The 16,490-nt window shown below is 35.4% G+C and overlaps 1 protein-coding gene across 6 annotated transcripts in view; it reads left to right on the plus strand.

Moving 5' to 3' along the window:
• DIAPH2 (diaphanous related formin 2) overlaps positions 1 to 16,490 on the plus strand; it is a 953,825-nt gene that overhangs the window by 101,960 nt on the left and 835,375 nt on the right. For 5 of the 6 annotated variants that reach the window (XM_036919628.2, XM_057495928.1, XM_057495929.1 and 2 more), the window contains one exon: positions 1,861 to 1,881. The exons of the other annotated variant lie outside the window; for it this stretch is intronic. In XM_036919628.2, coding sequence (XP_036775523.2) covers positions 1,861 to 1,881 — 21 coding nt within the window. The remainder of the gene's footprint in view (positions 1 to 1,860; positions 1,882 to 16,490) is intronic. 6 annotated transcript variants of the gene reach the window in all.

The raw sequence follows: 16,490 nt of genomic DNA on the forward strand, positions 1-16,490 counted from the left end.
AATTTGCCAAATGCAATGTCCTTATTAGGATATTAAGAAACTAGCTTATTCCTGACTTCATCACAGTCTTTGAAGTTGAGATTTAAAAATACGTAAAATTATATTTTTGAATACACATGAGCCATTAAGAGGTATCATTAATTTTAACAAAATCTGAATAGGAAATAAATTGTGCTACCAAATACATTTGTAGGTTTTTTTAGATTGACCTGTATAATAAATAGTTGAAAGGGGCAGTGTATCTGTGTGTGTGTGTGTATACATGTGTTGTGGTTTTGTTTTTGCCATTATCAGATATTTTCTTTCTCAGGTCTTCTTTTCCAGACATTGCTTGAATATGATGAAACAGCTGAACCCAAACATGACCAAACCCGTTTCTCTTAGCTTCTCTTGGCCAGTATAATCTGTTTGCTGTATGTGCTTTAGATAAATGCAATCATTTTGCAATCCGAATGAATCATTAAATGGGCCACATTCTGGTTGTTTCACTGAGTATAGACCTGCCTTAATTGTTAAGACAGGCTTGAATTCTTTTATTAGTCTCCTGTCTGTGCCAAATAAACAAGGGACAATAAGACCTTTGTGTTTTTGGTGGGAGGAAATAATTTAGGTCAATAGCATATCTTTCAATTCAGAAGACTGTTTATGGCACCAAAGAGGCTTTTATTCAACTAAATAATCGCTGCCTATAAATAGTCCATTGAATGAATATTTAAGAAACTGCCTCTTTGTTTGGAGATTCATGGATTCCTCTGAAATAATTTGCTTGGAAACTGTCATTATCTTCTTGTATCTTGTTGTGTCCTGTTCAATTTAGGATTATTACTGGGATTTCAATTTTATTTGATTTTTGTTTTTAAAGTACCAGCTGAAAAATAGAACACGTATTGATTTGATTATAGCTGCTATCAGATTAATGGTTTTAGATTGTCGATCAGCTCTTTTTTGGACATTGCTGGATATTCAAGTGTAATAATCTGATTACAATGATTTAATTTCTGTTTGGATTTTAGCATAAAAGTATGTTTGGGCCTATGATTTTACTTCTTGCTTTCTTAAACAATTCTGCCTCTCAGAAATGATCTAATCTCTTATCTATTAGGAAAGCTCAATTGAAGTTGCAATTTTTGAACTGTTTCCTACTTAAGAATATCTGCATGCTTAGATATAAACTGCTTCTTCATTTCACATTATATAGAAAACTCTGATCTTATAATAGAAGTGCTAGGATGACCTAGAAAACTAGAATCATAAGCAATCTATCTTCTTTGTAATTTTCAAGTGTAATACAAAACAATATTGTAAACCTTAAATTCTCAACAATATAAAATATCCCAGTTTTCTACCTAAAGTTCATTTCTTAATGCATGACTTTAACTGACACATTTATATTCTAAAACACCTTATTTTATCCTTAATAGTATACCTGTCATAACAAGGGAAAAAATAAGCAATATTTGGAAAAAAATTTAGTTTTCTATTGATAATTTTTTGAGGGGCCCTAGGCTGGTAAAATATCTGATGCCCAATTTAATCTTGCATAACTTAATATTTAGATTGCACTGTATGAGAAGCCCATTATAGTACATTAAAAAAAAAATCCTCAAATAGTAATAATCTTTTATTTAGGAATCTTTATTCCACTAACATTATACGTTTTTTGAAATAGGGCAGAAATTAATACTGGTATGTTTGTTTTGGCCTCTAGATCTAAAGTATTAGAAGTATATGTAGGGTTAGCTGTTTACTAATTTACTAAACACTTAACTTCTGTGAAAAGCTTCTGATTACTAATACTTTTGCTGTTTGTTTTGTTTTTTTTTTACACCATAACCACTCTCCGTTGACCTCTGCATGCAGATAGTTGGAAGTAAAGTTATGGTGAGTACAAAAGATGTGTTTTACCTGTAGATATGATTTGTGCTTTTGCTTATAGTATTTTATGTATTTGGTTCTTCTTTTGACGTATATCTTGCCAAAGCAGTGAGATGAATATAAGATCAGGTGATTAGAATTTAGCTATGGTAAGTATTTTTCCTGTGGTTATGGGAAATGTTTAGAACTAGAATATGCTTGTATACTTTGTCTTAGAAAGTTTTATTTTTTTAAAAACCATGTGCCTGTGTCAGTCCTTATGATTCTGATGAAATTGTGTGTTTTACCTCAGTTTCTAAGTATGGCAGGGAGACACTCCTAAAAGGTTGGTTTATGCTGACAGGAGTTCTTATTAAAATATTTCACTTTGATTTTAGTGTCACCAAGCACACAGTGTAATGCAGACAACCCTGATGTTCAGTCAGGAGGCCTGAGTGCTTGTCTTTGTGGGGGCTACTAATTGGCTCTGTGACTTTGGACAAGTTATGTAATTTCTCTGAGGTTCAGTTATTAAATGGTAAGTAGAAGTGATTGGCTTACATTGCCTTTTATGGTTGTTTCTGTTGCTGTCTTTCAGAGGTTTTATACTCAAGGTACTGTATTTCAGTGCCATAATTACATGATACACTATTACATAATACTCCAAAAATAGCCTGTATGGTAACTGAGAACTGTTTGTGATTACCTTTTCTCCACGACTGAGCAATGTACATTTACAGAACAGGGCAGGAAACAGTATCTTTAGCATTACTAAGTACTGCATTATCTAGGATAGTGAATACATTACAGATTTGTTTTGCTTTTGAATATTGATTTCTTCTTTTTTTTAACTTAATTCATATGACATATAGGGGAAAACCATCCATCTTTTGGGATAATTTAAAAAATAGCAAGTATTTCTTTAGGGCTTGTTATGTGCCAAGAACTGTGCCAGGTGCACTGATGACTGTAAAATAAGAGTGAGATAAGAATTTACAGTTTTAATAATTTATGTTGAAATAATCAAACCTTAAATTGTGCATGCTGACTGTAAGGTGTAATAGGAATTCATAAACAGGAGAGAGAAGTAGGGTTAGAGTAGTTAGAGAACACACCATGCACATTTCTGGACTTAAGCTGTGCTTTCATGAATAGTTAGAATGGCTAGCATTTGACTATGGAGAAGCTCTCAGATTATGGAAATAATATTCAATGCAAAGGCTTGGAGAAAGAACCAAATTGTGTTGGGGAGTAGAGGTGGAGAAGAGGGAAGTGAGAGATGAGGTTGACTTTGTTGGAACAAAGAATATATATTGGCTTTCCAGTGTGTGGCTTTCAAAAATCTCATTGAAAGACTGTCTTGAAGTCCAGGGAGATGATTAGAAATTAGTTTCAGCAAGGAATGGTATGAGGAAAGCAGGGTTTAAGAAAAATAAATTTGATAGTAGTAGGTAGGCTGGATTAGGCTAATGATGCTCAAACTGGAAAGTGTATCAAAATGCAAATTTTGTCCCTCATGGAGTCTGGGATAGGCCAAGAACTCTGCATTTTTATCAAGTACTACAGGAGATTTGTTGAGGTAGGCTGAGGCACATACTTGAAAAATACTGGATTAGGATAGAAAGGGATTTATTTAGGGGACTGCCTGGAAGACTTGTGTGTGAGTCAGTGAGCACCTGTATGGAAATGGAGGCTAAATGTAGAAAAATAGGTTAAATAAGAAGAATGAGTTTGGGGTGATAATGGAATCTTGAGCTTATATTAATGTTGGCCAGAGCCAGCTTATATTTTGTGGTCTTGGCACCATAAGAAAGTCTGTATTTTCTGGCCTTGGCACCATGCAATCATCTTTTCCAGAAGCCAGTGAAATATTACCAATTTCTCCACATCCAGTTACCAAGTTCTGTTGATTATTTCTCCTAAATAACCCTCAACTCCCTAATTACTCACACTGTTGCTTCCTTAGTTCAGACTGATCATTTAACACATCTGTGATAGCCATGGCCTCCTAAGTGGTTTCCTAGTCTTTGTTCTCTCATCCCACCCATGCATTTTTTTCAGTGTTAACTAGAGATCTTGCTGTTTCCCCCCCTTAAAACTTTCAAATGGTTCCCTATTGCCCATTGTGATCTTATTCCACCCTCCTTCTAATTTCATATCCAGCTGCATTCTTACATGTGCCCAGCCTCTAATCTGTACAGGAATACTTGGCAATTCCTTAACATCCTGTTTTTTAATACCTCTAAATCAAGCATATTCTATTTCTTTGAGGTGGAATGCCCTTTTCTTCTTTAGTGAGCTCAGCAAGCTCCTAAATCTCCATCAAGATTAAGCTTCCTGTCAATCTTAGGATATGCTGTCCTAGATAACTTCTTCTTTTCCAAAATACCATGTATATATAGCTGTATTTTAACATTTAACGTATTTTATTATAATAAATAATTTGAATGTCTTTCTTTCTCAATGAGCATAGCTCCTGCCCTCAAAGTACTAGGTCAAGTGGAGAGGGCAGACAGGTAAACAGAATAAAGATAGGGCCTGAGATGCAATAGAGTAAAGGTTGCAAAGTGGCAGGCAAGGAGGCTATGCATGGTTCATGGAAAAATTTTGTTCCAGAATGTTTTGAAAGACAGTATAATGAGATACATGTGTTGTGATTATCTTCAGTATGAACTATTTCATACCTATCATCCTATCCATGACTTGTTTTTCACATTGGAGTTTCAAATACTGCACTAAAGGGAATAAATTATAGGAATCAGCTTCTAGAGGAAGTGTTGGGAGATTAGTTTTAGAGTTTAGGCGGGAGAACTACCTTAAGGGGGAAGATTTTTTATTGTTTTCTTGAGACCTGAGAGAGGAATGAAAACACAATATTTAAAAAAAACTCTGGTGAAAGTCAGGTACAAAAGGGTTTATTTGTCATGGTCTCATTAATTTCAAAAGAGGGAAGTGTTTATTCATTGATAAAATGGGCAGATGAGAATTTCATAGAAGTGTTTGAGAGAGAAGAAATTCTAGAATAACCACTTTAAATATTATGGTTGCCTAGAGATTATATACATTAGTCAAAGAAAGAGTGATGCAGAAGCCAGACTGAAATTGGAAAGATGGAATATTAATGAACTAGGTCTATGTGACCCTGTCTTTCTTTTGTCTTTCCAATGTCGATTAGAAGTAGAAATGGAGGCATTTGAGGCCCTCCTGATCTTGAACTACTGTCAGCCTTACTTTTCATTATTCTCCTTTATAAATTTTGCTTTACAAATTAGGTTGGAAAACTGCTTGTTACCTGAACATAACCATCCCCTCATGCAGTCTTGCTTCTGGTTTTGCTCATCTGAACTTCTTTGGCACAGAAAATTCTCCTTCCTTTGTTAACATTCTGCCCATCTTCCACAGCTCTTCTGTGAAGTCTACCTGATTCCTACTCCCATTCTCCCCACCCCCCAAATTCCACCTAGTAATTTATCTGAAGCCCAGTAGCATTTTATTTTTAACTTTCATGGAATTACTTTCTGTTTTGTCCTATACTTTCTATTACATTATATGTTCCTTAAGGACTTCTCTTACAATAATCCAATTTTACTTTTGTTTATCATAATGTATATCTTTGAATAATACTATCACTGTGTGTCTTTTTATATCCATTGTATAGACCCGATGAAGGGATGCAAATTCTAGTAGAGGTCATAGGTTTATAGGCAAATAGACCTGGGTTCAGATTCCTACTAGCTATTCCTATATACTAGCTGTGTGACATTAGATAATTTACTTAACCTCTCTGAATCTCCATCCATAAAATGAGGATAACAATACTAAATTGAAGATAGTTTTGAAGTTTATTATTTATGTTGAATGTGTTAAATATAGGTCTAAATAACAGTTTTCATTAAATGTATTGAATTTTACAACATACTTGGTCTGAAAAACATACAGACATGAAGATTACATGATTAAATGAGATAAGATTGAGCTGCCTTTGCTTTTTTTTTTTGCCAAGTATTTAAGATTTGTGCTATTTGATAGGATTTATTCTGGGTCAAGATTAGTAGGAAAGATTCAACTGGATGAAGAAATGAGAATTCTTTGTCTATTTATTGAAAGCTGTGTATTATGTGCTGTAGATTACTGTTGGGCTTTGAGAAAAAAATTAATTCATAGGTGGTCTCAGGATAATATTGACAAGGTTTTTTAAAGATTTTATAAAATAGCTGAAGATTTGTTATAGATACCATCCATGAAGGGAAGTGATAAAATATCTTCCTGTAGGAATCTTAAAATAGTAAAAGAGAATTTGGAGTAGGGTAGAGATAGAAAAAAGTAAACAACTTTTTCAATAGCTTCTAGTTCTAAATAAGTGTACGACTTTTTGAAGCAAAATAAAAACTTTTTATTTTTTTAGTAATACATTGTATAAAACAGACTTAGAAAACAACTAAAACAATTGATTTGATTTCACTGCAAGCTAGGAATAATTTATCCACTGGTGAAAAACAATCACCATTTCTATGGGGGAAAAAAAAGTAAGAATTGACATGATTACATATGATAATTGGAAAATAGTGTTACAATGGGTAGACCTTACAGTGTTAAATATGAAGTAATTAAATGGCATAAGTAGTTGAGTGCCTAGGATAGCAGTAGTGTGTTTTGGGATAGTGTTTGTTCAGACATCAGAAAGACCTGAATTTGAATCCCTGATTTACCACTCATTCATTTCCTGTTGCCTTGTTAATCTCTCTAACCACAGTTCCATTCATTTCTTAAACAGAAAGTTACTAGTCACTGATTATGTGCCAGATACTATTCTAAGTGCTTGAATGATGAACCAAACAGATAAATTCCTCATGGAGCTTACATTCCAGTTGGGGAGACAGACAATAATAAGACACATACCAAATAAAATGGGAAGTAGTGGGAAGTGCTATGAAGGAAAAAAACAAGATGAGAAAGCTGAGAGCGATCTGGGATGTGCAATTTTAGATAGATGAGCCCTCTGAACAAATGATACTTGAATAAAGACATGAATTAAGCTGGGGAGAGCCGTATAAATATGTAATAAAGAGCTTTGTAGACAGAGAACATCAAGTGCCATGGCTTTGAGGCAGGAGTATGCCTCGATTACTTGAACAATAGCAGAGAGGCTGCTGTGGTGAGATTGGGGTGGGCAAAGGGGGACTAGGGGGGTATTTAATAACAAACTCCAAGAGCTAATTAAGGTGACTGATGTAGGTTAAGCATAGTAGTGGGTTGTAAATTTGGAAAAGTAGGTCAAGGTCATTTTAGGAGGGATATGCTGAGGAGTTGGTACTTTAAAAATCAGTGAGGAATCCTGGAAGGTTTTGAGCAATGGAATGACAAAATCTGAGCTGTATTTGGGAAAGATTAATGGAGCAGTGAAAATTGGAGAGGTTAGGCACTAGAACAGAGAGATCAAGCTGGGGGCTGTTGCTGTAGTTTAAGTAATAAGACCCTGATCTGGAGAGTGGTTAATAAGAACTAAATGGAGGGTAGAGATGAGAGAGATTGCCAATGTAAAATATATCAGCCTCAGCAAATGATTAAAAAGAGCAGAGGAGACATGTGAATCAAAAATGACTAAAATTTCAAGCATGGGTTGAAATGATGGTGACTTTAGCATTCATCGAGAAGTCAGGAGCAAGACTAAATTTGGAGTAAAAGATGAGCCCAGTGAGTCATGTTAATTAAGGAGAAATTAGTAAAATCAGAAAAACAAGAATAAAGTTATCAGCATGCAAGAACATTTCTTTAGCACTTGTAGCATTAAGAGTAGAATTGTATAATTTGGTTATCTGTTTCAGACTCTTATTTTTACTATTTCAAATATACTCTCTGCACAATTCTGCTGAACATATGTTGTTTATCATTCTCATAACATTTACCTGTTTATAAACTGAAGCTTCATTATCTGTACTAGACAGTGAAGGCCATGTGTACTTCTAGGTGACTCAGATAGAAAAGAGCTAATCATTTTGGTGGCCTATAGTATTGCTTACCAGATAAGCCATTTTATATAACTAAGATGTCACATTTGTATCTTTTGCCATGTTTCTAAAGACAACCCCATCATAGATAAAGTTAGGAACAAAAGCTGAGAGCGATCTGGGATGTGCAATTTGTGTTTCTTGGCCCTAATTGGGGTATAGGAATCATGGGCACTGCTTGAGTGTTTATAGCAGGACCTTTTTCTCAAAATGGAGCCAAATGAATCTATTCCCCAAGCCTGCTGAAGGTCATACTGAAAGAAAGTTCTTGTTGAAAGCATAAACTTATGGCAGGCTCAAGGTAATAAATTCAACATGCCATTGATGTGTTCCTTACAATAAACCATTGAGTAATCTTATTATACACCATAAAATACCACTAAGCGTAGCAGTATGTGTTTGTGGGCTATTAAGCTGCTATTGCGTTATTAAATTGAAGTTTTATTAGTTTACTGATCAAGTAGTATCTTAATGATTACTTCATGTAGTGTTAGCTTGTGTCAGGCCAATTATTTGAATGTATCCTGTGATAAAAGATCAAATCTTACTTTGCCATTGTTATTTTTAAAAAAATAATTGTGTAGTCCAGAAGGGGGAGACAAAACATTGATTACTGGAGTTTGAAGTAGCTGCTTCTGATAAAACATGGCTTTCTTGCACTCCAATTTGATTGTTTTTTTCTTATGGGTTTAGAAATTATAGAACAGTTGCTACTGTAAAATGTTTAGTTTTATGGTGGTGAAATTTCTGTTAGAAATCAAAATTCAATCAGAATAAAAATAATACAATTATTTTTAACTAGTATATATAAAGTAGAGAAATTCATTTGGTAATCAGGTGAAAAGAAGACCTGAGACTATTTAATGATAGTACATTATAAGTGATCTTTTAAAAATAGCACAAGCTTTTTTTAAAGAAAAAAAATAGCACAAGCAGTATTAAAGTTTCAATTTATGTCTTTTCTAATTTCACATTCATTATGTGCAGTGAGTAGCTACCTTCCCATTTCTTTATCTTTTAATACTGCTAGCCAGCTTGTGTATTATACTTGTTTCAGAAAGGAGTATCTGCATATGTTTTGAAGTGCTTTATTATTTAAATCGCTATTCAACAATTTCTTATGAATCTCCTCCCTTTTAATTTATTGTCTTAAATCACATTATTTCATCATGGCAGATTAAATTCATTGTTTAAGGAATGCTAAGCTAATGTAGATTATAAAATATTAGCAAGCCATTTTACCTTGGGCATTTGGAAATGTCTAAAAGACAGAATGAATATTGACTTTATGTTTAGAAATCTATTTTGTAAATTGATTGCATTCATATTTATGGATATGGGGTGGTTATGTTTTAAATATATCCTGATATTAGAAACAAAAAGATGTACTTTTCATGTAGAATTTTATACTGCAAGTTTATTTTCTGTGTATTTTAATTGTGATCATATTAGAAATTTCTGTTGAGGATATTTCTTTGTATATATAGTCAGGTAAAAGAATACATTTAAAATCTGATGCTTGATATACGACATTTAAAACTAGTGTAGGAATTGAAGGGGCAGGCCAAGATGGTAGCGTAGGAAGATCTTGAACTCACCTTCTGTGAACACAAAAATCTACAGGTACAGATGGAACAAATCCTTCTAAAAAGATCTGAAAACTAACTGAACACCTATTTCACAACAAAGGATAAAAGGGCCACAATGAGACAGGATGGGCAGAGATGTGGTCTTCCATAAAACTGCTCTCCCAGTCCAACAACTCACAGTTGGGCGGGATCTCAGAAGTCTGGAGATTCTCCCTGAAGAGCAAGGGGTTTGTGCCCTACATCAGGTACCCCAACTCTTAGGATCTACAATGGAGCAGTGAACCCCCAAAATGTCTGGGTTTGCAAACCATTGGGGCTCACATCCAGGAGACCCAAAAGGCTTTAAGGAACTGAGGTACTTATCTTAAAAGGCTTGCACACCAACTCACTCACCCTAGATACTAGTGCAAAAGCAGCAGTTTGAAAAGCACCTATACTATACGTGAAGGATATTCATTTGCTAATAATCTTTAAACGTCAGCCAAAGGAGAAAGAAGTTTGTTGGTACTCTCCTCAAAGACAGAGCTCTGGAGGGCACCAATTTTGTGCTGTCCCTCTACCTTGATAGTGCAGACAGTACCCAAACCCTGCTAATGCCCCCAGACTCACTGAAGCAGGAGTGCACATGTAGTACATGCAGGGCTTGTTCCTTAATTGCCTGGCCCTAGTGGCCAGTGAGGCTTGTGTTCCTGCATTCCATGGGACTGTAACAGTCAAAAGGTTCTTGGCAGTCTACCACCTCCAAGGCACTACACGGACAGCGTTACCCTGATAGCAAAATCAGATAAAGACACCACTGCAAAAAGCGAATTATAAGCCAGTATTGCTTATGAACATAGATGCAAAAGTCCTGAACAAAATATTAGCAAAATGAATTCAACAATATACTAAAAGGATCCTATATCATGCTCAAGTGGGATTTATTTCAGGGATGCAAGGATGGTCCAACATCCACAAATCAATCAACGTGATATACCCCATTAAGAAAATGAAGGATAAAAATCATAGGATCATCACAATAGATGCTGAAAAAGCATTTGACAAAATTCAACATCCATTTATGATTAAAATTCAACAGAGTGGATATTGAAGGAATGTAGAGCAACATAAAAAGGCTATATATGACAAGCCCACAGTTAACATCATACTCAACTTTGAAAAATGAAAGCTTTTCCTCTAAGATCAGAAACAAAACAAGGATGCCCACTTCTACCATTTTTATTCAGTGTAGAATTGGAAGGCCCAGCCAAGGCAATTTGGCAAAGAAAAGAAATGAAAGGCATCCAAATTGGAAAGGAAGAAGTAAAACTGTCACTATTTGCAGATGACATGATATCTGTCTATCTATGCATCTATCTATCTATCCATCCATCCATACATACATACAGAAAACCCTAAAGATTACACTAAAAAGTTGTTAGAACTAATAAATGAATATAGTAAAGTTGGGTACAAAATCAACCTACAAAAATCTGTTGCATTTCTATATGCTAACAATGAAATAGCAGAAAGTGATATTAAGAAACAATTCTATTTATAATTCCATCAAAAAGAATAAAGTACCTAGGAATAAATTTAACCAAGGGGATAAAAGACGTATATACTAAAAACTGTAAGATGCTGATGAAAGAAATTTAAGAAGACACACATGGAAAGATAATCTGTGCTCCTGGATTAGAATAATAAATATTGTTAAAATGTCTGTGATACCCAAAGTAGTCTACATATTGAATGCAATCTCAAGTTCCCAGTGGAATTTTTTTTTTACAGAAATTGAACAAATAATCCTAAAATTTGTATAGAACCACAAAAGACCCTGAATCACCAAGGCATCTTTACAAAGAAGAACAAAGCTGCAGGCACCAGGTTTTCTGATTTCAAAGTATGTTACAAATCTTTAGTAATCAAAACAGTATGGTACTGGTACAGAATTGGACACATAGATCAGTGGAATAGAACAGAGAACCCTGAAATAAACCCATGCATGTATGGTTAATTTATGAGAAAGGAGACAAAAATACACATTGAGGAAGGGACAGTTTCTTTAAAAAGTGGTGTTGGGAAAACTAGATAGCCACATGTAAAAGAATGAAGTGAGACTACTATGTTATCCCATATACATATCCCATATGGTATAGCTGTTATTTCATATTGCATTGACTATTTTTTTTTTTTTTAGTTTTCAATGATGGGAATAATTTTGATTTGCCATATAGTGTGAGGTAATTACAAGTTTTTTAGTGTTTGTTTTGTTGTTGATATAGTAGTACTATGTATCTTTTAAAAGCTCTGTGTACAATTTTCCCTTGCCATTATAAACCTTAAAGTGGCATGGGATAGGAATATTTTTATAAAGCAGTGCATTCTTGATTCAGGCAGTCTTGTAAGCAGGGAAAGAAGTAGAAACAGTAAGATTATGATCAATATTAAAGATTTACATTGACTTACTATATACCCAATGTTGGCCTTTTTCTCACATTTTTAAATTCCGTTTCCCATTTTAGTTAATCAAATTTCTTTTATCTGCTTCTCTATTAGGAAAGGACTGTTTGGTTGAACCAAAATTAGCTCCTTGAATGGAATAAGGGCAGAAGGATAATGTTAAAAATGCCACCTTAGGTTTATAAAGTGCCTTACAGTTTTTCAAGCCCTTCACATATTTTCTCATTTGAGCTACATAGTCCATGGATTTCTTTAGGTTTGTGCATCAGTTTTTTCAGGAAGACATTGCCTTCATCCCCAAATTCCTGTAGTCTGACTCTGTCCCACTGAGTCTTATTGACGGTACATATTTGCCAAGGTATTTTCTGTTAGTGGTCAGCAGGTAGTCATTAGTATCCAGTGTATATGCTTGTATGAAATGCTTTGGGGACTGAATTCTTTGTGGGCCTGCATCTCTAACTAATGGCCATGTCCCTAGTAACATTTAAGGTAATTTTTTTACATCAATCACATATGCTATTCATACATACAACTACAATTACTTATCAAAACAATATAGAAAACAAAATGAACTTCAAGAGCAGCAATCAAAGACACAGAAAGCTTTCTGGGTTTACTTTTGTTTTTTTAATTTTTATTTTGGTATCAACAATCTACACTTAAATGAGGAACATTATGTTTACTAGACTCCCCCCATCACAAAGTTATCTGGGTTTACTTTTTTTTTTTTTTTTTAAATAATTATTTTTTATTGAAGGGTAGTTGACACACAGTATTACATTACATGAGTTTCAAGTGTACAACACAGTGGTAGAACATTTATATACATAATTCTAGGTTCCAGCTATCACCCTACCAGGCTGTTACAATATCTTGACTATATTCCTTATGCTATACATTACATCCCGGTTACTAATTTATTTTACCATTGGAAGTCTGTCCTTTTTTTTTTTTTTTTTTGTGAGGGCATCTCTCATATTTATTGATCAAATGGTTGTTAACGACAATAAAATTCTGTATAGGGGAGTCAATGCTCAATGCACAATCATTAATCCACCCCAAGCCTAATTTTTGTCAGTCTCCAATCTTCTGAGGCATAACAAACAAGTTCTTACATGTAGAACAAATTCTTACATAGTGAATTAGTTACATAGTGAACAGTACAAGGGCAGTCATCACAGAAACTTTCGGTTTTGCTCATGCATTATGAACTCTAAACAGTCAGTTCAAATATGAATACTCATTTAGTTTTTATACTTGATTTATATGTGGATACCACATTTCTCTCTTTATTATTATTATTTTTAATAAAATGCTGAAGTGGTAGGTAGATACAAGATAAAGGTAGAAAACATAGTTTAGTGTTGTAAGAGAGCACATGTAGATGATCAGGTATGTGCCTGTAGACTATGTGTTAATCCAAGCTAGACCAGGGCAATAAAACATCCACGTATGCAGAAGATTTCTCTCAGAACGGGGGGGTGAGGTTCTAAGCCTCACCTCTGTTGATCCCCAATTTCTCACCTGATGGCCCCCCTGCGACTGTGCCTGTCTTAGGTTGTTCCTCCCTTGAGGAATCTTACCCGTCTCTGGATAACCAGTCATCTTCCGGGGCCATACAGGGAAATGTGAAGTTGGTAAGTGAGAGAGAAGCCTTATTGTTTGAAAAAGTTAGCTTTTTACTTCTTTGCATATTTATGCCCTGTGGCTTCTATGCCCAGCATTTGTCTTGAGGTATCTTTACCACTTGGAAGAATTATGATACTCGGTAAATTTGATATGAGGCACGAATTCTATTTAAGGGTTGTAATTAGGAAGGAAGAAGAAAAGCTATAGAAGTAGCAGGCGGAAGAAAACATGGGAAGATTGATTATTTCTTTGATATATCTTCTTGTAGAGTAACTTCAGCATGTATAGGTTTTAAGCTACTACTTAAATTGCACACACACATTAACATAATAGGAGTATAGTTACATAACCAAAGCATATCTGTAATTACCAGCCATCTGCAGTGAAACCAAGAAAACCAGTTAGGCACCTTAGGCATTTGTGAAAACTTATCTATGACATGGTGGATATTGTCCAACTGAACTTGAACAGTCTGAGAGAAATGAGACAAATTAAAACAACCCATTCCTGGGGACTGTTCACATGCCATATGTTCTTTTAACAGTAAATAGTTTGTAGTTGTAAGACTTTGGAGCGCTACAATTTGCACTTCTCCAAATTCTTGGTTGAGTTCCAACAGTATAGATCCAGTCCAATTTTGTTGTTTTACTGTATGCACAGGTCAGCTTAGATATCTCCTTCCTCATTCCCATGGCAAGTCCAGGAACCGGTGGGATGAGTGCATCTACAGCTGTAGCAGCACGTGGATCTTTGTTGGGGTTTTTTGATGATCATCTTCTGGCATGAGTCTTCCAGAGAGTGCAGATGTTGGAAGTTCTTTTTCATATCGTATCTTAGTTCATTTTCGGGGTAGCCCAATTAGGCTTTGATCCTCTGTATAAACACAAACAGACCCTTTGCCTACACTTTTATATGCCCTTTATACCCTTGTGTAGAACTCGTTGGAGGTTACCACACAGGAACTGCCCCTTTTTTTTTTTTTTTGCTATCACTAATCTACACTTACAAGACGAATATTATGTTTACTAGGCTCTCCCCTATACCAGGTCTCCCCTATAAACCCCTTTACAGTCACTGTCCATCAGCATAGCAAAATGTTGTAGAATCACTACTTGCCTTCTCTGTGTTGTACAGCCCTCCCTTTTCTCCTACCCCCCTCATGCATGTTAATCTTAATACCCCCCTACTTCTCCCCCCCTTATCCCTCCCTACCCACCCATCCTCCCCAGTCCCTTTCCCTTTGGTACCTGTTAGTCCATTCTTGAGTTCTGTGATTCTGCTGCTGTTTTGTTCCTTCAGTTTTTCCTTTGTTCTTATATTCCACAGATAAGCGAAATCATTTGGTATTTCTCTTTCTCCGCTTGGCTTGTTTCACTGAGCATAATACCCTCCAGCTCCATCCATGTTGCTGCAAATGATTGGATTTGCCCTTTTCTTATAGCTGAGTAGTATTCCATTGTGTATATGTACCACATCTTCTTTATCCATTCATCTATTGATGGACATTTAGGTTGCTTCCAATTCTTGGCTATTGTAAATAGTGCTGCAATAAACATAGGGGTGCATCTGTCTTTCTCAAACTTGATTGCTGCGTTCTTAGGGTAAATTCCTAGGAGTGGAATTCCTGGGTCAAATGGTAAGTCTGTTTTGAGCATTTTGATGTACCTCCATACTGCTTTCCACAATGGTTGAACTAACTTACATTCCCACCAGCAGTGTAGGAGGGTTCCCCTTTCTCCACAGCCTCGCCAACATTTGTTGTTGTTTGTCTTTTGGATGGCAGCCATCCTTACTGTTGTGAGGTGATACCTCATTGTAGTTTTAATTTGCATTTCTCTGATAATTAGCTATGTGGAGCATCTTTTCATGTGTCTGTTGGCCATCTGTATTTCTTTTTTGGAGAACTGTCTGTTCAGTTCCTCTGCCCATTTTTTAATTGGGTTATTTGTTTTTTGTTTGTTGAGGCGTGAGAGCTCCTTATATTTTCTGGACGTCAAGCCTTTATCGGATGTGTCATTTTCAAATATATTCTCCCATACTGTAGGGATCCTTCTTGTTCTATTGATGGTGTCTTTTGCTGTACAGGAGCTTTTCAGCTTAATATAGTCCCACTTACTCATTTTTGCTGTTGTTTTCCTTCCCCGGGGAGATATGTTCAAGAAGAGGTCACTCATGTTTATGTCTAAGAGGTTTGTGCCTATGTTTTCTTCCAAGAGTTTAATGGTTTCATGGCTTACATTCAGGTCTTTGATCCATTTTGAGTTTACTTTTGTATATGGGGTTAGACAATGGTCCAGTTTCATTCTCCTACATGTAGCTGTCCAGTTTTGCCAGCACCACCTGTTGAAGAGACTGTCATTTCGCCATTGTATGTCCATGGCTCCTTTATCAAATATTAATTGACCATATATGTCTGGGTTAATGTCTGGATTCTCTAGTCTGTTCCATTGGTCTGTGGCTCTGCTCTTGTGCCAGTACCAAATTGTCTTGATTACTATGGCTTTATAGTAGAGCTTGAAGTTGGGGAGTGAGATCCCCCTACTTTATTCTTCTTTCTCAGGATTGCTTTGGCTATTCGGGGTCTTTGGTGTTTCCATATGAATTTTTGAATTATTTGTTCCAGTTCATTGAAGAATGTTGCTGGTAATTTCATAGGGATTGCATCAAATCTGTATATTGCTTTGGGCAGGATGGCCATTTTGACGATATTAATTCTTCCTAGCCACGAGCATGGGATGAGTTTCCATCTGTTAGTGTCCCCTTTAATTTCTCTTAAGAGTGACTTGTAGTTTTCAGAGTATAAGTCTTTCACTTCTTTGGTTAGGTTTATTCCTAGGTATTTTATTTTTTTTGATGCAATTGTGAATGGAGTTGTTTTCCTGATTTCTCTTTTTGTTGGTTCATTGTTAGTAAAAAAGAAAGCCACAGATTTCTGTGTGTTGATTTTGTATCCTGCAACTTTGCTGTA

This window comes from Manis pentadactyla, chromosome X (genome assembly GCF_030020395.1).
Source record: "Manis pentadactyla isolate mManPen7 chromosome X, mManPen7.hap1, whole genome shotgun sequence".
Classification (NCBI taxonomy): Eukaryota; Metazoa; Chordata; class Mammalia; order Pholidota; family Manidae; genus Manis; species Manis pentadactyla.